Source organism: Enhydra lutris, unplaced genomic scaffold, assembly GCF_002288905.1.
Source record: "Enhydra lutris kenyoni isolate GAN:26980312 unplaced genomic scaffold, ASM228890v2 scaffoldscaffold7, whole genome shotgun sequence".
NCBI lineage: Eukaryota > Metazoa > Chordata > Mammalia > Carnivora > Mustelidae > Enhydra > Enhydra lutris.
In genome coordinates, this window is record NW_019154091.1 from 42,500,629 (window position 1) to 42,528,548 (window position 27,920).

At 39.4% G+C, this 27,920-nt stretch overlaps 1 protein-coding gene across 2 annotated transcripts; it reads left to right on the forward strand.

Moving 5' to 3' along the window:
* Positions 1-266: 266 nt before the first annotated feature.
* Positions 267-27,807, forward strand: LOC111142156 (microsomal glutathione S-transferase 1). 2 transcript variants are annotated; one of them, XM_022495150.1, is made up of 4 exons: positions 267-332; positions 6,573-6,720; positions 9,325-9,419; positions 27,207-27,807. In XM_022495150.1, the coding sequence occupies exons 2-4, from the start codon at positions 6,595-6,597 to the stop codon at positions 27,451-27,453; spliced, it is 468 nt and encodes a 155-aa protein (XP_022350858.1). In that variant the 5' UTR covers positions 267-332; positions 6,573-6,594; the 3' UTR covers positions 27,454-27,807. The 2 variants fall into 2 exon arrangements, with proteins under 2 accessions (XP_022350858.1, XP_022350857.1); XM_022495149.1 differs by lacking the exon at positions 267-332 and adding an exon at positions 383-492.
* Positions 27,808-27,920: the final 113 nt, after the last annotated feature.

Genomic DNA, 27,920 nt, shown 5'->3' on the forward strand with positions numbered 1-27,920 from the left:
GATCCTAACCGCTGACGTCCCGCCCCACTGAGCAGTGGAAACAGGAAGAAAGGCGCCGCATGGGGTCAGAGAAGGGAACCGGTGGGCGGTGATTACTCTTGCACAGAAAAAATCAGGCCATTTAGGGGAGGTGCTTGGCGAGGCTGGGAGTCAGGCTCGGCTGGAAGCGAGCCTGGAGAAAGAATTAACTGGAAATTAGCCAGAGTGGGCGCGGTGCCGCAGTAAAAGTCCCCGCGGTTCCCGCGCGAGGCGCCGGCTGGGGCAGGTTCGCTGCTGCTGCAGCCCTACTCGGACTCTCAATAGGTGCCCGGGAAGGGACGCGCCAGGGAAGGGTGAGCAGAAGGCGGTGGGCGGGGAGGAGCAAAGTGGGTGCAGGGGGCGGGCTTGAGAGGTTTTTGCAGGCGTGAAACTTCTCTGTTCCCTTTAGCTGCTAAACGCTGGCTTTTCAGTCCGTCGCCTCTGAAAGGGAGTTGAGTTCCTGTACCCTGGTAGGTAAGTTTTCCCCATGGTTAGACTCCAGGAAAAAACTTAGGACGGTAAGTCTTCTATGTTTACGTGGTGAGTTACTCACTTCGTATTCTTAAGCCAAGCGAGCTCCGGTTTGAACGCCCCCCCCCCGCCCCGCCCGCCGCCCTGGAACTCTGGGGGTCCCAGGAAGGTTAAATCACAAGCTTTCCGTGGCGGAGTCGAATTCACCCTGACCCTAGGCTGGCTCCAGGGTCTCGGTGTGCTCGGCGCTCTGTGCGCAGATTGTAGTACTGTAGGACGTCGTTACAGTTCAGGCAACTTGGGCTCAGCCGAAGGGTGTGGAATCTTGCGGCGCGTCTGGACACATTGGCCTTTGCATCTACTAAAAGTACAAGAAGAATTTGCTTCTCGGGGTTCACTTTCCTAGGCAAGAGGAACACCAGCAAGTTTAATAATAATAATATAACAACAATAACAAAGTGCTGGAGAACGGAGATTAAACTGTCTGATACTATAGCCAGCCCCACAGTGTGAATGAGAAAGTCATGGGAAACTTATTTGGGAGGGGTGGCCTCAGATATTACTGCTGAGGCTGGCCTGGGAGAGTAGAGAGAAGGTGCAAGCAAATCTCCCATCTTCTTGCTTCCTTGGAAATAGTCCTAAGACCTCTTAGTCTTCAGGGCACCCATTTGTTTTCTCCTTTGCCCTCTGTCTGCTTTCTCTCCAAGAGAGTGCCTAGTGGGTCATAATCAATCATCCATCAATCAAACAACGGTGGTTGTAGGGTCACTTGGAAAATTCCCCAGATCCTCCAGTTTATGTAGCCTTTCCACCATTTAAGAGTAGAGTTCTTCAAGTAGAGCCTTGAATACAAAGCTGCACATACCTTTTGCATACCTTTTGTGGGGGGAGTGGGGGTTACTGTACTGGGAGTTAAGATAGTAATAGGGTTTGCCGTCCTTTGCTCTTTCCAAAATAAGAGGATTATGTGGGGACTTTGGGCATTTTTTTTTTTAATGGCAAATCAGTCCGAATTTGAATATTGCTCTTGGTGGCAGACAAGTACAATTTTTTCTTAGCATTTGTTTTCGAGTGGAGTTTATTAATCACTGGGAAAGGAGGTCAGCACAGGCCCCTGAGAACAGTCTTACCTCACCTTCTCCCAGAGCCCCAGCATTTTCTCCCCAGCACCTGGGCTCTGAAGCATAGAAGGCCAAGTCTGCGGTCACCTTGCCCTGTTCAAAAAATCTAGAATTGATGAACAGCAACAAGGCCATTGAACTATCCTTTTTTTTTTTTTTTTTAAATCTTGTGGTTAGTGTTAGGTTTGTTTTAGAAGATATGAAATTGCAGAGTCATGGCTCGGGAGTATGTGACCAGATTTTTTTGTGTGTTTTGCAATATTGATGTTGCAATGCCACCATAAATAAGAAGAGAACTTTGCCTTTTTTGGCTCAGAGCCTATAAAGAGAAGAGGAGTATTGCATGGTTGAGAGATAAAGACTCAACTGTAAGAGAAACAGTAGGGGGTAGGGGCTGTATTTGGGTGAGAAGGGCAGAATAGGAATATGAGATTGGACAGAAAAAGGCTCCCAGAAAACCAGAGTGGCCTAGAATTCTTAGCCTGAATGGTGGATAGCCCATGAGCTAAACATTGAGAAAACTTGGTTCCAGTGTCGGTCCCTCCACTGTGAATTTGGGTCACATTACTCACTATCTCTTCAGGTTTCAGTTTCCTTCTATGTTAAAGGCAGAAACAGATACTGCTTACTCCCACTACCTTAGAATTTTCTGGATCAAGTGAGATAGTGGGAAAGCTTTTTGAAAACCCTCAAATGATCTCCTCTGTGCCTAGAACAGAGCCAGAGTAGGAACTTATTTGCCAAATACTTACATAACATTTGCCAGTTCCCAGTGCTTTTCTAAGCTCTTTAGACTTTGCTCATTTGATACTCAACAAGAATCCTGTGAGGTAGGACATATTATTAACCTCATTATACACGTAAGGTAAGTAGGTTCCAGAGAAGTTAAACCACAACCAGTAAGTGGCAGAGCCGGACTCTAGTTTGACTCCAGAGTCTCCATGTGCTCCGCACTCTGCTCTTTGTCTCTTCAAAGGCGGTCATCTTGGCCTGAGTCCAGCTTTCTGGTGAATAAAATGGAGGTATTCTCTGCTATGCCAATCAGTGGTGGACAATGAAGGGAATGATACCCTAGGACAAATATAATTCATCATTGTAACATTGTATTCTTTCTAATTCGTAACCAAGTTTCATGTTTTGTCTTTTCTTAGATTATTCATACCTCGTTCCTAGAATACTCAAAGCACTTAACATTTTACCCTCTTAATTATTAATACTACCACACTGCTCTTCTCCCTCCTGGCGACCTTCTCTGGTAAAAAGCATTGAGAAATTTTGCGGGGATTTTTTTCTTAAAAGAGTTTATCTACTTATTAGAGAGAGAGAGAGAGAGAGAGAGAGCACGAGTAGGGGTAGGGGTGGGGAAAGGGGCAGAGGGAAAGGGAGAAGTGGGGCTCTGTTCCAGGACACCGAGATCATGACCTGAGCCAAAGGCAGATGCTTATTAACAACTGAGCCACCCAGGTGCCCCAATAATTTTGTACTGACTGCAGTTCCCAGCTGTGATGTAGGCCCAAGGCAACTTCCTAACAAATCAGCTTTGGAAAAAAGTCTCGGCCAGCACCATCTTATTCCATACTGTAAATCATTTCTGTTTCTTTCTTTCCTCCTCCTCCTTCTTCTTTTTTTTAAATAACATATAATGTATTATTTGTTTCAGGGGTACAGGTCTGTGACTCATCAGTCTTACACAACACACAGTGCTCACTACAGCACATACTGTCTCCCCAGATCACTTCTGTTTCTCAGTGTCTTGTCTTTACTCCTCCTCACCTGGCCCTTGGGTGTATCCTGGAAGTGCAAGACATTGGTCTCTGGAAAGTGGTTCATGGACCCGTAGGATGTGAGGTCAGAGGCTCAGCATTGGCCCGTCTCCCCAAACGACAGACTTGGGGAGTTAAGCCACATTCTTGGTGTTGGAAAAACTGTTGATACGAGGTGCACTTTCAATGTGTTGTTCACAATGAAAGGAAAAAAACCTCACGTTGCCCTTTTCCTCCGACTGCTGACATCTTCGTGTTCTTTTCCTACCAGCAGCTCTGGAAGGCTTCCACTTTTTCTCTACATTTTCAAAACCAGTTTTCACTGAAAGGAAACTATTGTCTGAACTTACATTCCATTGCTAAATACATTTCATTCTGTAAACATCTGTAGCGACCTACAGAAACTGTTTGGTTGTAAAATTATTGCTAAATAACAATGGTTCCGACCCGATAAACTTTTCTTAATTTTTTTTTTTAATTAACATTCTTGCTCTGTTTCTTCAGATCTCTGTCCAGAGGCATAGTACTTAAAGGATCCCTTATTAAGCTAATTACTTTACATGAGCTTTGAAGGATAGCACAGTTTATTCATGACTTCCTCCCCAACCCCTGCCCCCACTACCAGAACAAGAGCAGATACATTAAATGGTACTAAAAGTATTACTTTGCAATGAGAGCTTATATCACATTCTGTGCTTTCAAGACTACTGACTTGTGGAGGTGGATTAATGTATCATATGCTTTTGGTTTTGTTTTGTTATTTAAAGATTTTGTGTATTTATTTGACAGAGAGATAGAGATTACAAGTAGGCAGAGAGAGTGAGAGAAGCAGGCTCCCTGCTGAGCAGAGAGCCCAATGAGGTCTTGATTACAAGACCCTGAGATCATGACCTGGGCAGAAGGCAGAGGTTTAACCCATTTGAGCCACCAGGCACCTCCCTGTTTTGTTTTTTAAACTGGAACATACAGTTTCTGTTTGCTTAAATCCAAAGTACATATTCAGGCCACCTTTCAAAATAAGGGTGACTGAGGCACCTGGGTGGCTCAGTTGATTAAGCATCTGCCTTCCACTCAGGTCATGATCCCAGGGTCTGAGCTCAAGTCCCTATTTGGGGGGAAAAAAAAAAATCCCTGCTCAGCAGGAAGTCTCTTCTCCCTCTGCCCAACCCCCCAGCTTGTGCACGCATGCTTGCTCTCTTTCTCTCTCAAATAAATAAAGTCTTTAAAAAACAAAACAAAAAACAAACAGAAAAATAAAATAGGGGTTACTTTGGAAGCTTTAGTTTCTTTATCTGAAAAATGGGAGCAGTCTTACCTACCCTGTAACATTGTTGGGAGAAGAAACAAGGTAACAGATGTGAGGTGTGCGGGCCACAGAGCGGACATTCATTCAATGTTAATTGAATCAGCGTTGAGCAGTTTCCAGTCTCTTGAAGAAGACAGTGCAGTGTAGTGTAGAAGATACCATATCAGGGACCCAGGTTTATGTCCTAGCTTGGCTGCTTAATGTCTCTGATTCACATTTTCTTCTTGTAAAATGCATGTAGTTATGAGGACTATCCTATTACAGTGACAAAGATTACATAACACATAAAGTATGTGGCATAGCTGGACACAGAGTGAACTCTTGTAAAATGTGTGTGTTGTTCATATCATACTCACAGCAATACGTAGCTATATGACCAGCCACGGGGTACAAAAAGAGATACAGATTTACAGGTTATTGGTAGATAGATAGAATGATCAGAATTTGATCAGTGTCAGTCTGGTAAGGTGGCCTACAGGGGTCGAGTCTCCAAGGCAGGAATGGACATTGTGTCCAAGAGACCGTGCTCCATGACAAGCAGGTTAAATAGCGTTTAAGCTTTGGGTGTGAGCAAAGAGGTGTGTTTATGTGCAAGAGAGAGAAGCAGCAGACAGCAGGGCTGATAACAGAATGGAACAAGAGGGTGTTAAAAAGAATGGCTACCTGATAAAATAGGGAATTTATATTTTAAGCTTTACCCTAAGTCCCTACCCACTTTGACTTCAGCATCACCAGGATGCCTTCGCTTTCCTTCTGGGTACATTCCCGATTATGCTTCCAACTCCAGACAGTTACAATTAGTGGAAGGTAAAGCAACAGGAAGAGCTATATAAAGCTAATCTTCCTTCCGTTATTCCTTCTATGAGAGTGCCCTGAATACCACTTCCTTGCTTTGCATTTTCCCCACATTTTGTTTCCATTGTCCTGCCTCTCCTTGTTCTCTTGCCTTGGTATTAATGACTAAAATCATGGTGATAATGATGATCATAAGGATATACCAAACTTTATCAAGGGTTCTTCAGGGGCCGGGTGCCATGCTAGGTATAAGTGTATTCCGTATTTCACAGTTAAATCCTGACAACAAACCGGTAAGTTAGGAACTATGCCTAGTCCCATCTTATAAATGAAGAAATTTAGTTCCAGAGAAGCCAAATCTCTCAGCCAAAATTAACAACCAAACAATGGGAAGGGAATTCAGGTCTTGTAGCCTGGGATCTTAAATACTATTGAAATGACAAAAAACTGTAAGCTGGATTTCTAAAGCAGGACATATATTAGAGCTTAGACATTTCTTTACCTTTTTAAAGATCTTATATATTTGAGAGAGAGAGAGAGAGAGCGTGCGCAAGCAGGGGGGAGGGGCACAAGAAGAGGGAGGGAGAGAATATCAAGCAGACCTCCAAGTCAAGACTCAGTGTCTGGACCCTGAGATCATGACGTGAGCCGAAACCAAAGTTAGAGGCTTAACTGCACCAGCCACATGCCCCAGAACTTAGGCATTTCTAATCAAACATTAATGGTGCTACTATGGATGTAGTTTAATGTTTATAAAAAGAAATCCATGACCTTTGGTCTTTTGTGTCCAACTTGTGGTTCATCCTGATCCTATAATAGGATTTTAGTCTATCTTTACAGCATTTTGCCCGTTTATTTTTGCTTCTCATACTCTTACATTTTCATGCTTGTTTGATATCTTCAAGCTTAATGTTACAGAACTAGAAAAAAATATATTGTTTATTTTGAAATTTTAGAAAAGATTATTTTTCCTGCAATAACCAAAGATATTTTTAAGAACAATATGGTTAATATTGCAATACAAGCACACTGAGTGACTCTCAGGTTATTTGAGGTATTTATGTCTGCTTTTCCTATCTTGTCTAAAATCTTTTTAAGATTCCAGACCACAATTGAAAAAATGGTGGACCTCACCGAGCTAATGGAGAATGATGTATTCATGGCCTTTACTTCCTATACAACGATTATTCTTTCAAAAATGATGTTTATGAGTACTGCAACTGCATTCTATAGATTGACAAGAAAGGTAAGACATCTGGAGGCAATATTTTCCTTTAAGGGTTGGCATTTTGGAAAATAATTTTCTTAATTTACTTTAAAAAAAAATTTTTTTTTTTTTTTTGTAAAGCCCAATGGCACATTATTTAAAGTTGCAAATGCAATATGTCATCATTTGGTACAGATGCATCTGATATATGTATGGAACAGGTACTTTCTACTGGAAGCTAGTAAGTGGTTTTTTCATTGTGGCTTTTGCCTTTCATCAGGCTGCTTTGTCTGTGAGCTTCTTGGAGTATCAAAGTTTTCAAGAAAACTCTGTGATTTTGAAGTTAATTTTGCCAAATAGAGTTTAGAAAACAGTCATTTTTCAGACAGGTAGCTGGTGTTTTTAGTTCTATTTCAGGTCAAGGATATGCCTTTGGGAACAGAGAATTAAGTCCTTTTTATCAGTAGAGCCTTTTCTTTCTTTTTTTTTTTTTTTAAGATTTTTTATTTATTTACTTGACAGAGATCACAAGTAGGCAGAGAGGCAGGCAGAGAGAGAGTGAGAAGCAGGCTCCCTGCTGAGCAGAGAGCCCGATGCAGGGCTCGATCCTAGGACCCTGGGATCATGACCTGAGCTGAAGGCAGAGGCTTTAACCCACTGAACCACCCAGGCACCCCTATCAGTAGAGTCTTTTATGACTGGGCCAAAGCATTTGAGTTTTGTGCAGTTCTGAGTTGTTAAGTGGATGCTACTTACACCCAGCATCATAAGAATGGTTTTTGTTTTTGTTTTTGTTTTTGTTTTCTTAAACTGGAGACTTGAGGAAGGTGTTAGAAAGATTTTGAAAAGTATATCCTCTACCCATGCAGGGTTTGTAACACAATAAGAGGCAGGTAGAGCAAAGCTACCTTGATAAAGTTGAACTATTTTCATTGGTGCGGTCCCTGTCCCTAGTCAGCAACTTCTTCTGGAAACCACCTATTTCTCATTCTCTTTTAATTTTATGTATATATTTGAGAGAAATAGAGAGAGAGCAGGGGAGGAGGGACAGAGAGAGTATCTTAAGCAGGCTCCATGCCCAGGGCAGAGCCTGACACGGGGCTTAGTCTCACGACCCTGAGATCAAGCCCTGAGCCCAAATCAAGAGTCCCATGCTTAATCCACTGAACACCCAGGTGCTTCAGCCTGTCCTGAGTTTTTGTCCCTAAGAGACTTGCTTTTCTCTGGAGGTTACAGTCATCTTAAGGTATTTCCCTGTCACTATCTTGAGGTATAATTCCTTCCCAAGGGCATTTGCATTTTAATGGGGGCACCTACAAACATATTTAAGTCTCTGAGGGGTCCAGGTGTCAGAGCAGCAGGCTGTAGAGTGGATGCCTATCTCTGAGTCCACAGTGTCCTCTATAAACAGAGTTGCACTAAGCGTAGCTTACAAGAAAAGGAGAAAAGAGCTCAAATGTGTGGAGTGCCTGTGATACGCACCAGGAGCCATGTGATGCTCTTATACGTGTGAAGTCATGGAATTGTTAGTATTATCATGTGAAATAGGCATTGGTCCCCCCATTTTATAGATAAGGAAGTAAAAGTCAGAGGTTCAGTAGCTTACCCAAGGTTATATACCAATAAAGAGGGAAGCTGGGCACCTGGGTGTCTCGGTTGGGCGACTGCCTTCGGCTCAGGTCATGATTGAGGAGTCCCACATTGGGCTCCCGGCTTGGCGGGGAGTCTGCTTCTTCCTCTGACCCTCCCACCTCTCGTGCTCTCTCTCTCTCTCTTTCTCTCTCTAAAATAAATAAATGAAATCTGTAAAAAAAAAAAAAAAAAATAGAGGGAAGCTGAGATTCTCATTCAGATTGCTTTAAACTCAAATCCCTTGCACTTCCCATTGTAATACATTTACTTACTTATTTGAAACATACTTATTGAACATCTAGCATGTGCCAAGCATTTACTTAGAAACAAGACAGACAAAGCTGACCTCAAGAGCTGAGTATCCTATCCCTTCCCATCAGTTCTTCTCAACATCTTTATCTGAAATAAATGCTTGTGTCACATTAAGAAAAATATTATAATATTTATGGATTTCTAAGCTGAAATTAGGCTAATTTTATAGTTCATGTTTTTCCTTATTATAAATTATTAAACAGTAGAACATACTTAAATATTTTTTAAATACATTTTTCAAGTTTCAAGGGATAGGGAAATCGTATCAGGCAGCATAATAATTTACAGGAAGGAATAAATGAGCATATGCCCTATAACATGTACTTGGTATTTTTAGGAATGCCATTCAGCTTCTTATATTTCACTGTATTATTCAACCCAAAGAAAAGAGATACACATATCCTAACCAAGTATAAAATACATTTCCCGCCCCTCACTTTTGCTTTCTTTTCACTATTTTTATACATTAGTTTTTATTTAAGTTCTTATTTATGCTTTTCTTTAAAACTGCTTTGTACTGGTAAGAAAAACTCAAAGTATAGATCCCTCCCCATGTTTGGGCTCCAAATTTTCTTTTTATAAGGGCCAACCTGGATGCCTGTATTTCTTCTGTTAAAATGCAAATAACTTACAAGGTAGCATACTTCCATGTTATTTGGCATTTGAAATACATTTTTTTTTTCTTGGAATTTGGAATAGGTTTTTGCTAACCCAGAAGACTGTGCTGGCTTTGGCAAAGGAGAAAATGCCAAAAAGTATCTTCGGACAGATGACAGAGTGGAACGTGTACGGAGGTAAACCAGCTGTGTCCTGAAATTATTTACTTGATCAAAGAATTTTGGTCAAGGAGTTCAGTGAGGTTGTTGGGGATCATAAAAAGGGAGACAAGTCAGCCATCTTAACTAGTCCGTATAATAATTGTAGAAAACCAGGGATCTAGAAGCCAACTCTCCCTGCAGTTGCACACATTGCCCATTTCCTGCTTTGTTGGGGTTAATGACTTTGTTCTCTGTAGGGATTTTTCAAAAAGAATTACAGGTAGAAGATAAAATGAGAATGGTGAATTTCTGCAGTTTTGTCCTGTTTTCTCCAGAGATAAGACTGTCAGCATGTGTGAAAGGTTGAACATAATTTTGCATTAAGACTCAAAATATGAATGTGGGAAATCTTGCCCTCCTTTCTGTCCCTCCTTTATAGGTATTGTATTTAATGTACTGAGAATTCAATGAACAATGAAAAGCAATAAGCCAAGATACCATCCATACAACCTCCTAATAATATAATTAATATACTGCTTTAAAAAAGCAAATTGAATTCTAGTTCTAAAGGTATACTTCTTAATCCTTGCCATAAAGTCATGTAAATTGCCAACTTTCTTTTTCACCTTTACTGAACTGTAATTAACAAATAAAATTGTAAGTCATTTAAAGTGCACAGCATCATGATTTGATACACGTATGTGTTGTGAAAAGTTTATCCCCGTGGAGTTCATTAACACATCCATGACCTCCATATTTACCACCCCCTTTGTTTTTTTATGCGAACATTTAAGTCTAATCTCTTAGCAAATTTCAATTATACAGTACAGTGTTATTAACTGTAGTCACCACGTTACACTTTAGATCCTCAGGCCTTCCTCACCTTGTAACTGAAATTTTGTACTCTTTTACCAACCTCTCCTTACTTCCCCCGCAGCCCTTGGCAGCCACCTTTCTACTGTTTCTGTGAGTTTAACTTTTTTTCCCCTTTTAGAGTCCACATATAAATGATACCATACAATGTTTATCGTTCTCTGTCTGCTTTATTTCACCTAGTGTAGTGCCTTCAGGTTCATCCATGTTGTTGCCCATAACTTTTTTAAGGGTGAATAATGTTCCATTTGCACATATATACCACATTTTCTTTTTCTTTTTTTTTAAGATTTTATTTATTTATTTGACAGAGAGAGAGAGATCACAAGTAGGCAGAGAGACAGGCAGAGAGAGAAGGGGAAGCAGGCTCCCCGCTGAGCAGAGAGCCCAATGCGGGGCTCAATCCCAGGACCCTGAAATCATGACCTGAGCCAAAGGCAGAGGCCCAACCCACCGAGCCACCCAGGCGTCCCACCACATTTTCTTTATCCGTTCATCTGTTGATGGACACTTAGGTTGTTTCTAGATCTTGGCTATTATGAATAATGCTGCAGTTAACATGAGAATGCAGATACCTTTTTGGAATAATGGTTTCTTTTTCTCTTCCTCTCTCTCTCTTTCTTTTCTTTCTTTTTGGATATACACCGAGAAGTGCAATTGCTGGATCCTCTGGTAGTTCTATTTTTAATTTTTTGAAGAATGTTCAAACTGTTCTCCATAGTTGCTATACACGTTTACATTCCCACCAACAGGGTTCCCTTTTTTCTACATCTTTGCCCACCAGCATTTATTATCTCTTGTCTTTTGACAATAGCCATCCTAAGAGAGGGGAGGCTAATCAAAACCATTGATTTTTGGATGACTTTTGGATCAAAATCAATGGTTTTTGATGTCTTCTTTGGACAAAAATGACTACTCAGGTCCTTGCTTATTTATTAATTGCGTTATTGTCATTATTGTTATGGATCAGTACAAGTTCCTTGTGTATTTTGAATGTTAACCACCTATCAGATATGTGGTTTGCAAGTATTTCCTCCATAGATTGTTTTTCCATTTTGATGATGGTTTCCTTTGGTGAGCAGAAGCTTTTTGGTTTGATATAGACCCATATGTTTATTTTTGCTTTTGGTGTCAAATCCAAAAAAATCATTGCCAAAGTCAATGTCACGGAGCTTACCCTCTACGTTTTCTTCCAGGAATTTGATGGTCTTACATGCAAGTCTTTAATCTATTTTGAGTTAGTTTTTGTATATAGTATAAAATAGGGTCTGGTTTTATTCTTTCACATGTAGAAATCCAATTTTCCCAACACAGTTTATTGAACAGACTATTAAAGAGACTTTCCTATTAAATTATTAGTTCTTTTGCAAAACATTAATTAACTATAAATGCATAGTTATTTCTGGGTTTTCTATTCTGTTGCATTGATCCTGTGTGTCTGCTTTTATGCCAGTAGCATACTGCCTCAATTGCTGTAGTCTTGTAATATAGTTAGAAATCAGTAAGTGTGATACCTCCAGCCTTTTTCTTCTTTCTCAGAATTGCTTTGGGATTATTCAGGGTCTTTTGTGGTTTCCTACAAACTTAAAGGTTGTTTTATCTATTTCTCTAAAAAAATATGGGATTTTAAGAGGGAGTGCTTTGAATCTGTAGCTCACTTTGGATAGTAGGGATATTTTAATGGTATTAATTCTTCCAATCTGTGAACACAGAATATCTTGCCACTTATTTGTGTCTTCTTTGATTTTTTTCATCAGTGTCTTACACTTTTTCATCAGTTATAGATCTTCCACCTCCTTGGTTAAATTTACTCTTAAGTATTTTATTCTTTTTGATGCTATTGTAAATTGAATTCTTTTCTTAATTTCTCTTTCTGATAGTTCATTGTTAGTGTAAAAAAGGACAATTGATTTTACTGTACTGGTTTCATATCCTACAACTTCACTGAGCTCATGTATTAGTTCTAACAGTTGTTTCGTGAAATTAGGGTTTCTGGTATAGTATGTCATCTGCAAATAGAGACAGTTTTACCTCTTTCTTTCCAATTTGGATGACTTTTCTTTTTTGCTTTTGATTAAGTGGTCTGGCTAGGACTTCCAGACTATGCTGAACCAAGTGAGAGTGGGCATCCTTGTCTTGTTCCTGATTTTAGAGGAGAATTTTTCAGCTTTTCATGATGTATGATGGATATTGTTAGCTGGGGATTGTCCTATATGGCCTTCACTGTGGTGAAGTATGTTCCCTCTCTATCCCATTTGTTGAGAGCTTTTGCCATGAAGGAATTTTGAATTTTGCCAAATACTTTTTCGGTATCTATTGAGATGATTATACTATTTTTGTCCTTCTTGTTGTTAATGTGGTATTGATTTATAGATGTTGAACCATCCTTACATCTCTGGATTAAATCTCATTTGATAATGGTGTATGATTCTCTAAGTCCTTTTAATTAAACTGTTGTATTTGGTTTGCTAATATTTTGTTAAGGATTTTCATATCTGTGATTGTCAGGATATTGACCTGTAATTTTCTTTTCTTGTAGTGTCCTTATCTAGCTTTAGTATCAGAGTAGTGCTGGCCTGGTAAAATGAGTTTGGAAGTGCTCTATTCTCTTGCACTTTTTTGGAAGAGTTTGAGAAGAATTGATATTAATTCTTCTTTAAATGATTGGTAGAATGCAACAGTGAAGTTATCTGGACCTACATTTCTTCGTTGGGAGGTTTTTGATTACTGATTCAATCTCATTACTAGTAATTGGTCTGCTCAGATTTTCTATTTCTTCATTATTCAGTCTTGGTAGGTTATATGTTTCTGGGAATTTGTCCATTTCTTCCAGGTTGTCCAGTTTGTTGGTAATTGTTCATACTAGTCTCCTTCATATTTCTGTGGTATCAGTTGGAATGTCTCTACTTTCAATTCTAATTTTATTTATTTGAATCCCTCATTATATTTTTTTCTTGGAAAGACTAGGATATATCTTATTTCATCTTTTAAAAAAACACAGGTCCTCATTTCATTGGCCTTTTCTGTTGTCTCTTTAGGCTATCTTTCATTTATTTTGTTGTTTCCTTCCTTTTTCTAATTCTGGGTTTAATGTTTTCCTTTTTCTAATTTCTTGAGGTTTAAAGTTAGGTTGTTTATTTGATATCTCTCTTTTTCTTGATGTAGGTATCTATCACTATAAACTTCCTTCTTAGAATTGCCTTTGCTGTATACCAGAAGTTTTGGTATTTTCTGTTTCTATCTATGTCTCAAGACTTTTTTTTTATCTCTCTTAATTTTCAACCCATTTGGTGTTTAGTAGCATGTTGTTTAATCTCCATGTTATTTGTGAATTTTCCAATTTTCTTCTTGTAATTGATTTTGAGTTTCATACTGTTATGGTTGAAATAGATACTTGATATAATTTCAAACTTCTTAAATTTATAAAGGCTTGTTTTTTGGCCCAACGTATGATCTGTCCTAGAGAATATTGCATATGTATTTGAGAAGAATGTGTATTGTTGCTGTTGGATGGTGTGGTTTTTTTTTTATTTTTAATTTATTTTTAAATTATTTTTTATAAACATATATTTTTATCGCCAGGGGTACAGGTCTGTGAATCACCAGGTTTACACACTTCTCAGCACTCACCATAGCACATACCCTCCCCAATGTCCATAACCCCACCCCCCTTCTCCCAACCCCCCTCCTCCCAGCAACCCTGTTTGTTTTGTGAGATTAAGAGTCACTTATGGTTTGTCTCCCTCCCGATCCCATCTTGTTTCATTTATTCTTCTCCTACCCCCTTAACCCCCCATGTTGCTTCTCCACTTCCTCATATCAGGGAGATCGTATGATAGTTGTCTTTCTCCAATTGACTTATTTCACTAAGCATGATACCCTCTAGTTCCATCCATGTCATCGAAAATGGCAAGATTTCATTTCTTTTGATGGCTGCATAGTATTCCATTGTGTATATATACCACATCTTCTTTTTCCATTCATCTGTTGATGGACATCTAGGTTCTTTCCATAGTTTGGCTATTGTAGGCATTGTTGTTATAAACATTCGGGTGCACGTGCCCCTTCAGATCACTATGTTTGTATCTTTAGGGTAAATACCCAGTAGTGCAATTGCTGGGTCATCGGGTAGTTCTATTTTCAACATTTTGAGAAACCTCCATGCTGTTTTCCAGAGTGGTTGCACCAGCTTGCATTGCCACCAACAGTGTAGGAGGGTTCCTCTTTCTCCGCATCCTCGCCAGCATCTGTCATTTCCTGACTTGTTAATTTTAGCCATTCTGACTGGTGTGAGGTGGTATCTCATTGTGGTTTTGATTTGTATTTCCCTGATGCCGAGTGATGTGGAGCACTTTTTCATGTGTCTGTTGGCCATCTGGATGTCTTCTTTGAAGAAATGTCTGTTCATGTCTTCTGCCCATTTCTTGATTGGATTATTTGTTCTTTGGGTGTTGAGTTTGCTAAGTTCTTTATAGATTTTGGACACTAGCCCTTTATCTGGTATGTCATTTGCAAATATCTTCTCCCATTCTGTCAGTTGTCTTTTGGTTTTATTAACTGTTTCCTTTGCTGTGCAAAAGCTTTTGATCTTGATGAAATCCCAATAGTTCATTTTTGCCCTTGCTTCCCTTGCCTTTGGCGATGTTCCTAGGAAGATGTTGCTGCGGCTGAGGTCGAAGAGGTTGCTGCGTGTGTTCTCCTCAAGGGTTTTGATGGATTCCTTTCTCACATTGAGGTCCTTCATCCATTTTGAGTCTATTTTCGTGTGTGGTGTAAGGAAATGATCCAATTTCATTTTTCTGCATGTGGCTGTCCAATTTTCCCAACACCATTTGTTGAAGAGGCTGTCTTTTTTCCATTGGATATTCTGTCCTGCTTTGTCGAAGATGAGTTGACCATAGAGTTGAGGGTCTATTTCTGGGCTCTCTATTCTGTTCCATTGATCTATGTGTCTGTTTTTGTGCCAGTACCATGCTGTCTTGATGATGACAGCTTTGTAATAGAGCTTGAAGTCCGGAATTGTGATGCCACCAACTTTGGCTTTCTTTTTCAATATTGCTTTGGCTATTCGAGGTCTTTTCTGGTTCCATATAAATTTGAGGATTATTTGTTCCATTTCTTTGAAAAAAATGGATGGTACTTTGATAGGAATTGCATTAAATGTGTAGATTGCTTTAGGTAGCATAGATATTTTCACAATATTTATTCTTCCAATCCAGGAGCATGGAACATTTTTCCATTTCTTTGTGTCTTCCTCAATTTCTTTCAAGTACTTTATAGTTTTCTGTGTATAGATTCTTAGTCTCTTTGGTTAGGTTTATTCCTAGGTATCTAATAGTTTTGGGTGCAATTGTAAATGGGATTGACTCCTTAATTTCTCTTTCTTCTGTCTTGTCGTTTGTGTAGAGAAATGCAACTGATTTCTGTGCATTGATTTTATATCCTGACACTTTACTGAATTCCTGTACAAGTTCTAGCAGTTTTGGAGTGGAGTCTTTTGGGTTTTCCACATATAGTATCATATCATCTGCGAAGAGTGATAGTTTGACTTCTTCTTTGCCGATTTGGATGCCTTTAATTTCCTTTTGTTGTCTGATTGCTGAGGCTAGGACTTCTAGTACTATGTTGAATAGCAGTGATGATAATGGACATCCCTGCCGTGTTCCTGACCTTAGCGGAAAAGCTTTCAGCTTTTCTCCATTGAGAATGATATTTGCGGTGGGTTTTTCATAGATGGCTTTGATAATATTGAGGTATGTGCCCTCTATCCCTACACTTTGAAGAGTTTTGATCAGGAAGGGATGCTGTACTTTGTCAAATGCTTTTTCAGCATCTATGGAGAGTATCATATGGTTCTTGTTCTTTCTTTTATTAATGTGTTGTATCACATTGATTGATTTGCGGATGTTGAACCAACCTTGCAGCCCTGGAATAAATCCTACTTGGTCGTGGTGAATAATCCTTTTAATGTACTGTTGAATCCTATTGGCTAGTATTTTGGTGAGAATTTTTGCATCTGTGTTCTTCAAGGATATTGGTCTGTAGTTCTCTTTTTTGATGGGATCCTTGTCTGGTTTTGGGATCAAGGTGATGCTGGCCTCATAAAATGCATTTGGAAGTTTTCCTTCCATTTCTATTTTTTGGAACAGTTTCAGGAGAATAGGAATTAATTCTTCTTTAAAGGTTTGGTAGAATTCCCCCAGGAAGCCATCTGGCCCTGGGGTTTTTTTTGTTTGGAGATTTTTGATGACTGTTTCAATCTCCTTACTGGTTATGGGTCTGTTCAGGCTTTCTATTTCTTCCTGGTTCAGTTGTGGTAGTTTATATGTCTCTAGGAATGCATCCATTTCTTCCAGATTGTCAAATTTGTTGGTGTAGAGTTGCTCATAGTATGTTCTTATAATTGTCTGTATTTCTTTGGTGTTAGTTGTGATCTCTCCTCTTTCATTCATGATTTTATTTATTTGGGTCCTTTCTCTTTTCTTTTTGATAAGTCTGGCCAGGGGTTTATCAATCTTATTAATTCTTTCAAAGAACCAGCTCCTAGTTTCGTTGATTTGTTCTATTGTTTTTTTGGTTTCTATTTCATTGATTTCTGCTCTGATCTTTATGATTTCTCTTCTCCTGCTGGGTTTAGGGTTTCTTTCTTGTTCTTTCTCCAGCTCCTTTAGGTGTAGGATTAGGTTGTGTACCTGAGACCTTTCTTGTTTCTTGAGAAAGGCTTGTACCGCTATATATTTTCCTCTCAGGACTGCCTTTGTTGTGTCCCACAGATTTTGAACCGTTGTGTTTTCATTATCATTTGTTTCCAAGAATTTTTTCAATTCTTTAATTTCCTGGTTGACCCATTCATTCTTTAGAAGGGTGCTGTTTAGTCTCCATGTATTTGGGTTCTTTCCAAATTTCCTCTTGTGATTGAGTTCTAGCTTCAGAGCATTGTGGCTGAAAATATGCAGGGAATGATCCCAGTCTTTTGATACCGGTTGAGACCTGATTTAGGACCAAGGATGTGATCTATTCTGGAGAATGTTCCACGTGCACTAGAGAAGAATGTGTATTCTGTTGCTTTGGGATGAAATGTTCTGAATATATCTGTGATGTCCATCTGGTCCAATGTGTCATTTAAGGCCTTTATTTCCTTGTTGATCTTTTGCTTGGATGATCTGTCCATTTCAGTGAGGGGAGTGTTAAAGTCCCCTACTATTATTGTATTATTGTTGATGTGTTTCTTTGATTTTGTTATTAATTGGTTTATATAGTTGGCTGCTCCCATGTTAGGGGCATAGATATTTAAAATTGTTAGATCTTCTTGTTGGACAGATCCTTTGAGTATGATATAGTGTCCTTCCTCATCTCTTATTATAGTCTTTGGCTTAAAATCTAATTGATCTGATATAAAGATTGCCACTCCTGCTTTCTTCTGATGTCCATTAGCATGGTAAATTGTTTTTCACCCCCTCACTTTAAATCTGGAGGTGTCTTCGGATTTAAAGTGAGTTTCTTGTAGGCAACATATAGATAGGTTTTGTTTTTTTATCCATTCTGATACCCTGTGTCTTTTGGTTGGGGCATTTAGCCTATTAACATTCAGGTTAACTATTGAAGGATATGAATTTAGTGCCATTGTATTGCCTATAAAGTGAGTGTTACTGTATATTGTCTCTGTTCCTTTCTGATCTACTACTTTTAGGGTCTCTCTTTGCTTAGAGGACCCCTTTCAATATTTCCTGTAGAGCCGGTTTGGTGTTTGCAAATTCTTTCAGTTTTTATTTGTCCTGGAAGCTTTTAATCTCTCCTTCTATTTTCAATGATAGCCTAGCTGGATAAAGTATTCTTGGCTGCATGTTTTTCTCGTTTAGTGTTCTGAATATATCATGCCAGCTCTTTCTGGCCTGCCAGGTCTCTGTGGATAAGTCTGCTGTCAATCTAATATTTTTACCATTGTATGTTACAGACTTCTTTTCCTGGGCTGCTTTCAGGATTTTCTCTTTGTCACTACGACTTGTAAATTTTACTATTAGGTGACAGGGTGTGGACCTGTTCTTATTGATTTTGAGGGGGGTTCTCTGCACCTCCTGGATTTTGATGCTTGTTCCCTTTGCCATATTGGAAATTCTCTCCAATAATTCTCTCCAATATATGTTCTGCTCCCCGCTCTCTTTCTTCTTCTTCTGGAATCCCAATTATTCTAATGTTGTTTCATCTTATGGTGTCACTTATCTCTCAAATTCTGCCCTCGTGGTCCAGTAGCTATTTGTCCCTCTTTTGCTCAGCTTCTTTATTCTCTGTCATTTGGTCTTCTTTATCGCTAATTCTTTCTTCTGCCTCATTTATCCTAGCAGTGAGCACCTCCATTTTTGATTGCACCTCATTAATAGCTTTTTTGATTTCAACTTGGTTAGATTTTAGTTCTTTTATTTCTCCAGAAAGGGCTTTTATATCTCCCGAGAGGGTTTCTCTAATATCTTCCATGCCTTTTTCGAGCCCGGCTAGAACCTTGAGAATCATCATTCTGAACTCTAGATCTGACATATTACCGATGTCTGTATTGATTAGGTCCCTAGCCTTCGGTACTGCCTCTTGTTCTTTTTTTTTGTGGTGAATTTTTCTGTCTTGTCATTTTGTCCAGATAAGAGTATATGAAGGAGCAAGTAAAATACTAAAAGGGTGGCAAAGACCCCAGGAAAATATGCTTTAACCAAATCAGAAGAGATCCCAAATCGTGAGGGGGGAGAAAGGGGATAAAAAGAGGTTCAGAAAGGAGAAAAAAAAAAGAAAAGAAACAATTAAAAAAAGAAAAAATAAAGAAAAAATATTAAAATATATATATATATATATATATATATATATATATATTAGATAAAGTAGTTTAAAAACTTTAAAAAAAAGAAAAGGGTAAAATTTAAAAAAAATTTAGCAGAATAAGAGAGAAAAAAAATTGAAAAAGAAAAAAGAAAAAAAAATTAAATTAACTGCAAGGCTAAAGAATCATGGGGAGAAAGTCATGAGTTCCGTGCTTTGCTTTCTCCTCCTCTGGCATTCCACTGCTCTCCTTTGTATTGAAACTTCACCCCTTGGTAGGTGAACTTGGTCCTAGCTGGATTTCTTGTTGATCTTCTGGTGGAGGGGCCTGTTGTAGTGATTCTCAAGTGTCTTTGCCCCAGGCGGAATTGCACCACCCTTACCAGGGGCTGGGCTGAGTAATCCGCTCGGGTTTTCTTTCCGGAGCTTTTGTTCCCTGAGCGCTTTCCGTAGAGTTCCAGAGGACGGGAATGAAAATGGCGGCCTCCTGGTCTCTGGCCCGGAAGAGTTGAGAGCTCGGGGCCCCACTCCTCAGTGCGCCCTCAGAGAACAGCGCCCATTTAGTCTCGTCTCCCTGGCCTCCGGCCGCGCTCCAAGCTCACGGAGCCTGCGACTGGTTCAAAGTAACCCCGAGCTGAGAGCTCACTCCTAGGCTCTGTCTCTGTATCCAGCTTCCCCGTTCTAATACCTGCAAGCTCTGCGACACTCAGGCACCCCTGATCCTTCTGTGACCCTGCGGGACCTGAGGCCACACTGATCCCGCGTGTGCTTCACCCCGGTTTAGCCTCTGGAGCGATGTCCCTCAATGGAGCAGACTTTTAAAAGTCCTGATTTTGTGCTCCATTGCTCTGCCACTTGCCGGGAGCCGGCCCCTCCCGCCGCGGTCTATCTTCCCGTCACTTTGGATTCACTTCTCCGCCCGTCCTACCTTTCAGAAAGTGGTTGATTTTCTGTTTCTAGAATTGCTGTTCTTCTCTTTGACCTCCCATTGGATTTGTAGGTGTTTGCAATCTTTAGATAAGCTATCTAGCTGATCACCTGCTACCTGAAGTAGTCTCAGCCTGCTACTTCTCCGCCATCTTGACTCCTCCTGCTGGATGGTGTGTTTTTTAAATGTCTTTCGGGTTCATCTGAGCTAATGTAGAGTTTAAGTCTAATGTTTCCTTACTGATTTTTTGTCTGGATGATCTACGTATTGTTGAAAGTGGGGTATTAAAATCCCTTAGTATTATTACTGTATTGTTACTTCTCCCTTCCGATGTGTTAATATTTTCTTTACATATTTACGTGTTCCTATGTTAGGTACATAAGTATTTACTAATGTTATATCATCTGATGAATTGACCTCCTTTTCATTTTTTTTCTTTTTGTGCCTTCAGTTAGATGAATTCCACTGCCCTGTTTTTAAGTTCACTAATCCTTTCTTTTACTTGATCTGGCCTGTTTTGAAACCCTCTAGGGGATTTTTAAATTCTGTTATCTTATTCTTCTGCTCTGTGATTTCTTTATGGTACTTTTTAATACTCTCCATTGCTTTTGAAATTCTGACTCTATTCTTGCATTTCTCTCTTGACCGTGGTGAGCATCTTTTGACCATTATTTTGAACTCTCTATTAGGCAAATCAACTTATTTCTATTTCATTAAGATCTGTTTCTATAATTTTATCATGTTCTTTGGTTTGAAATATATTCCCCTGTTTTTTCGTTTTCCTTGGCTCTGCATTGGTTTCTGTGCATTAGATAAAACAACTACTTCTCCAAGTTTTGATGGAATGGTGTCACGTAGGAGATGAAACTTGTCAATCATCCTGGCCTGAGCTTCTGGTTGTCTCTCAGACCTTTGTGATTGTCCAAGTGCCTTCTTTGTTTCTACTGGCTCCCAGTAGTTCTGGGTGTGCCAAGACTTGTCACATGTTCAAAAGAGAGGAACACAGTCAAGATCTAGATGTAGGCTGATTGGAAGCTGGATACTCAAGTAGCAGCTGGCCAAGTATATAGTTAAGCCTCTTCTAGGGAGATCCTAAGATTTGAGCATTTTTGTCTGCTCTGTCTGTGCTGGATCTAGATATAGCCATGGGGAGTGATAGCTGCAGTGACTGCTTGGGCTTGCTGAGAATGATTCTTTGTTTGCTGTATTTTTATGGGACTCATGAGTGGTAGTGCCATTAGCTATCATTGTCAGGTGATTGAGACACCCCTAGGGCTGCAGCCAAAAGCTGGAGTATACACAGGTGTATGAGCTCCTTCCAGAGAGATTTTGGTGACTGGCCTCAAGGTAGAGGGAGAAGGTGGGCAAGATATCTACTGGCTTTCCTGGTTTCTAGGAAGGATCAAAGCCCAACCTTAGATGCATGCATGCTGACACTTAGGCAGTAGATTTCAAAGTATGCAGTTGGATACCCTTCAGGAAAAGACTGGGAGATGGACAATTTTGCCTGCTCCCTCTGTGCTGACACACAAGTCTACTGCCTCCCTTAAGAATTTCTCTTCTGTTTGCTATAGGTCTTCTGGGTCTTGGGGATGCAATCCTCATTGATTTTCTGAGCTAGATATTTTGGGGTCTTGCCCTTGGGTGAGAGTCATAAATGTTTGGGCACTAATATGGGGCCCAACCCCGTTGCTCCTCAGAAAGAAGCTTGGAGTTGGGAGTTCCCTCTCAACTGTATGACACTATGTTGAGGGTAGGGTTTATGGCGAGATTGGGTCTCAGCCCTTCCTACCCACTTCAATGTGGATATTTGCTCAGTGTGTAGGAGTCACTTAGCTGGTTTCTGGATTTCTTTTAGAGGTAATTACTTTGTGTGTAGCTGTACATTTGGTGTGGCTGTGGGAGGAAGAGAGTTCAGGAGCCTCCTGTGTTACCATTTTGGATAACCCTCTTCCCCTGCAGAATTTTTTTTATAATGGGCTTCTATTACCAATCTATTAGTTACCTTTTTCTCACATCTGAAACATCAAAGTTATATACCATCTTCTCATTTAGTATTTTCTAATGCTCATCCAAACGTGGTCCAGTTTTAGGCACATTTCAAGGCATAAGTAAAATTATATAAAGTTAAAGAAACAGTGACATATTTTCATAGCCATACGTAAACTTATAGATATTGAGTTTTGTGGTAAATAGTTAAGATAGGAAACATCATGAGTATATTTGATGCACTGTTTCAATTTGGTGAGTATGAATACTAAACTGGATACTGAAATAAAATAATTTTACTTCTGTAATTCAGGAACCAGGTGGAGTTTCTAAACCTTTTAGGATGTATATTTGCATTATAACTTTTTTTGATTCCCTGTGAAAGTCCGAAGGCCCTTCCAAGATTTCTGCAGATTCCCTCTGGTATAAGATCTCAAGATTCCCTCCCAGTCGGGTTCCTACACATGTGCATGTTTCCAAAGCCTAAATTTTGTTAGGCTGATGAAAACTTCGCTCTTTCCTCAACTCTCAACAAACCAACTTAAAAAATGTGACTTGACTGAAGAAAATAGACCCGACTAAATTGAGGTGCAGAGTTTCCATTATGACAAACATTTCATGTTGTGTGTTTGACAGAGCTCTGACAGTGTCCTGCAGCATCCTCTCCCTGGGGAATTGCTCTGCACCTTCTTCCCCTCAAATAATGCCCACCATTACACCATTTTGCAGGCTCTTCTTTGGCTCAATATACTACTCTTCTGCTCTTCCAATACCAAAATTATGCAAAAAATTTAACCCCAAGTTACTTACTAAACAATAACTTTTCTCTCTGAAGAGGAGGTCTGCGCTAGGTAGTTTGAATAAAATGTTAACTTCTGCTTCTCTTAGTTATGTATTTGTTAAATTAGCAGTCCCATCGAGTCAATCAGCCACTCTTAAAAATGAACTATGCCAAGAACGCAGATCTAAAATAGTTTCAGGACAAAGAATCAATGTGAAAATTTCAAAGAGTATCAGAAAATTGTTCAGTGTTATGATGAAAAAGAATAAACAGTAGAAAAGGTGAGTACGGCTTTGTGGAGTTACCAAAACCACCAAAGAGACATTAAACAGCTTAAAACTTTGTCTTTACCTTTTTATACACCCCTTGTAGAGCAGGTAATCACATAAATGATACTGATCATGACGCTACACTCATAACATTGCCCAGACTTGAAAGTGGTAACAAGTAGACCCTGAATAGCATTAGTAAGTTTGAAGGGAATATCCAAGTGTCACGTGTGAAAGCTTAACAAAATATATTTTATTTTGAGATTTTTAGATTCTTTCCCATTCTCCCCTCCCATACCCCCTCCTCCACCATGCCCACAAGACTGTACCTCTAGAGGAGAAAGCCTTTATTGAAACTGATCTTCTAGTCAGGCTGTGAACAATTGACCTTAGTTATGAAAGGAATCCGTGTCCTTGAGGAGGTGCAGCGACCGTGTGCACAGCGCCCCCTGGTGATCTGACACTGCCTTTTCGATGTGGCAACAGAAGCGTCTCCAAGAAAGACAAGGTGTCCAGTTTCCAGTTGTATTTTTTGAGACCTTATTGACACCATCAAAAAGTTTCTAGTAACATTTCACTTTTGGAGATACCTTTCAAATAAAGAGTTTCCACAATCTCCCCATTTCATTTTTAACCTGGATTTTTTCCCCATTACTTCCACATATAAAGCTGTTTCTATTAGTATATACCAATGGCAGGGACAGAATGGGGCTACAAATGAGGTGAAAGTTATACTTTCAGGTATGCAATATTGAGAAAATTCATATGTACATATGTGGGACAAATAATTAAAACAAGGTAATATGTGTGGAAATATCAAGATAAGTGGCTTAGGGGCGCCTGGGTGGCTCAGTGGGTTAAAGCCTCTGCCTTCAGCTCAGGTCATGATCCCAGGGTCCTGGGATCGAGCCCCATGTTGGGCTCTCTGCTCAGCAGGGAGCCTGCTTCCCTTCCACTCTCTCTGCCTGCCTCTCTGCCTACTTGTGATCTCTGTCTGTCAAATAAATAAATAAAATCTTTAAAAAAAAAAAAAAAGATAAGTGGCTTAAAGTAAGTGACTTGCATTCTGGACAGAGAGAAATCAGTAATGATTAGAAAACAGTTTACATATGCATTTACTTAATCCCCTCTCGCCATGTTCTGGAAAGAATATGAGACCATATATACATTCAGTACAACAAGATGAAAAGAAAGTTGCAAGGTAATCAGGGCAGCAGGAGAAATAAAGAGTACCATTCAAATGGAAAAGAAGGAAGGTTTGGGTTTAGTCTGTAGGGCAAGGAGAGATGTTTAGAATATACTACTTTCAAAGGCAGGGAATACCTTTTCACTGGGTGTTTCATGGAATATCGGTGACCCTCACTGGGGATTCTGTCAAGGGACTAAAGCAAGGGCTAGGAGTTGAAGTGGATGGCTTCCCTTCTGGCCCCAGTGCTTGAATAAAGCATTCACTGAGAGATCATTGTGTCTACATTATGGTCACCACTTCTATTAGGGTACTATCAAAGAGCTTTAAGACTGGATTGCTGCCCTTGAGGGGTTTATCACTTTTCCCTTGAAAATAAGACCAACATACATGTAGTAATTAAGAATGATATAAAGAAACCTCTTATTAGATATTAAGTTGTGGGGGACAAGGTATAAGTTCCTAAAATATTTAGGAATATTGCTTGAAGCATATTAGGATTTGGGAAGAGGAAGAGAAGAGAGATCATGGCAATTTGGGACAAATTCTTTGTGGGAGTTTGGGCACACTGCTATATGCTGAGCATGAAGAGCTTTGGCTGAGATAAGGGAGTCTGGAAGAGTCTGGTGTGAAGCTCCTTTTGTACTTGGCCACCCCTGGGCAATTCTCAAAAAAATGTGTAGCATCTCTGGTCCAGGTCAGGTGGATGATGCTGAAATCCAGGTGGTTCTGATCTGAGGCTGGGAGGTGTGACAGGAGCATCATGAGCACAGAGAAGGGTTGGTGGGAAGGTCAGCCCCAGAGCAAGCCTGTACCAAGGGGCATCTGTCCAAAGGAGAAAGGAAAATGGGACTAGGAATCATCACGGGGTGGGAGTGGATAGACCCAGATGCAAAGTGCTTGTGAAGACTGAAATCCATCTGCTGACAGATTTTGGGAGCTGTCTAGAAAGGACACGAAGATGAAAGAAGCCGTGCCTATAAGATGAGCTCTGTTGTTTGCATAGAGAAAGGGTTCCTGTGGACAGCTGATACTGAACTGTAGCAGTTGCTCACTGGGGGAGCTGGGAAAGTGTATGCCCTAGTCAGGGTCTAAAAAGATGGCATGAATTAGCACTGAGTATGTCATGAATAGCATCAAGCGTGAGAATCTGTTGAAAATAGGCCTTCCCAGGACGATGAGCAATGTTATCTGTAAGATCACTTGGAGGGCTGAGGATAGGGAAAGAGAATTGAAGATAAGAAATAAGATAAAGAGAGGGAGGCCAGGAAAAAAGGGGCGATTTCATTTCTTTTGATGGCTGAGTAATACTCCATTGTATATATATACCACATCTTCTTTATCCATTCATCTGTTGATGGGTATCTAGGCTGTTTCCATAGTTTGGCTATTGTGGGGCTAATAATACATTATATGTTAATAAAAAATTTTTAAAAATTAAAAAAAATGAGGGGTGAGTAAGGTCAAAAGAACCCTCCTCTGACCTTCCTTCCCTCTACCCCCAGTGAACCACTTTACCTCTTACCTATCCTTAACTGTATTCTCTGTTTTAGAACTGCTTTCTGTTTGCCAGTTGCTTAAGTAGGCTTGGAAGTAGACGTTATTTTCCATGGGGTCTCCCTTTTAAAACTTTTTCCCCAACTTTAAAATGTCAGTCTTTTTGAAAGTTGTGAGGGAGAAAACTTAACATGGCCAAGATTGGAAGTGAAGTTGTATCGGTGGCCTGGCAGGAGAATTCAAATGACCAAAACAGATAGCCTTGGTGTAATTGGTGAAATGGACCCTTCCTTCATAGGAAATGGTGTTCTTGTCCTTTTTGCCCACCTTGCTTTCAGTGGCCTATTCCATGATGGAGAGGGGACAGGAACACTCATAACTCTCTGTATTTTGCTTTTACTTAGGAACAGGTCATTTTTTATTTAAATCTTCCAAAACCATTACTTATCAAGGTTACTGTCACCTTCTTCAAACTCTTATGCTGTTATCATCTTTGTCAGGCAACCTATGGAAAACAGGAGAAAGGAATCAATGGGGAGATGGTGTTTGTTGAACATGCCATGTGTCATAATTTTTGGTAATCACATAAAACTTCATTTTGAAGTACCTAATAGCTAAACCCAATAGCTAATAAGCTCTCTCAAAATTCTCCATTTCTAGTCTAGATTCTAAAGCAATTTTAATTCTGGAGACTGAAACAGGGATTTTTTAGGTTTTAAAATGAAGCACTTCAGAAAAAATCAAGTCAATAATAAATGTGCCTTCTGTTCACAGTCCTAGCCAGAGAAATCCAAGGTGCTATGAAATGGAGGAAATCTTCTTCTAGCTGTGGTATAAAGATTAAATTTAGGAAAAGTATCTATTGTCTATCATTTTTGTATATTTTTTGTACTTTGCTCCCTCACTTAGCTAATTCTTTTTGTAATTTGGGGATAGATTGGCTAAAATCTTACCCATATTTGAAAGGCTACTTGTGTATTCTGCTGTTTGGAAATTGAGAGCATAAGATTGTTGGTATTGAATTGGGAAATTAATTGTTGGCAACCTAGTAGTTTGGGTGAATGGACAAGGATTGTCTGAGTAACCGTGCTGTAGACTGGCAGAAGTGAGGAAGGAATCTTGAGAAAGATCATAACTAAAAGTTCTTTCTTTTGGAAAGAAGAGTTTTAGCAAGAATCTTGAATTGCTATTGTTTTTCAGAGGAAAAAATATTTCATAACTACAAAACTGAAGTGAGTTTTATGACATAGATGCAGTTTTGATATTCTTGAAAGGGCAAAATGTCTTCTTTGTTATATGTTGAGATACACTAAAAATAGAAACAAAAATAATAAGACATTTTAAATGAAAGCCAAATGGGTTAAAGAAACAAGGCAATTTGAAAAAAAAAATCCTTATTTTAACACCAACATTATATTTAGTTTTAGAAGAAAGGGGAAAATGAATCAATTTCTATGGATTTTGAACTTAGTGTTTTGCTAATCATCTTTTCCCACAGAGCTCACCTGAATGACCTTGAAAATATTGTGCCATTTCTTGGTATTGGCCTTCTGTATTCCTTGAGTGGTCCAGACCTTTCTACGGCCATCCTGCACTTCAGACTCTTTGTTGGAGCCCGGATCTACCACACGATCGCGTATCTGACACCTCTTCCCCAGCCAAATCGGGCTTTGGCTTTCTTTGTTGGATATGGAGTTACTTTTTCAATGGCTTACAGGTTGCTGAAAAGCCGATTGTACTTGTAAAGAGAATCATACAACTCATTATTTTCCGAGAATTCTGTACCTCCAATTTATAATGAATGCTTTTTTAGATTCTATGTGGAAGGGGAGCAGAGAGATTAAGATGGGGCAATCAGTCTGAATGTTAACATCACCAATACCCTTTATTCTTGTTTTATATTTGTACTCAAAATTTCACCTAATTCTTAAGTCTTTTGGCTTCTTCTTTATGTATCTTGTTGTAAATTCTGATTATAATTTGTAACATTCATTCTACATTTAATATTTGAAATCTACAAAAAGGGTGAATACATGTGTGATAAATCTATATTGCAACATTGCTGAATTGGATGTATGAAATAAAGAATTTAAAAAATAGTTTTATTTGGTTTAATTTTTCCCAATTTGTACTTTGAAAAGTTTTAAACCTACAAGAAAGTGGAAAAGTAGTAAAATGAACCTTTATATATGTTTCACCTAGATTTACCAAT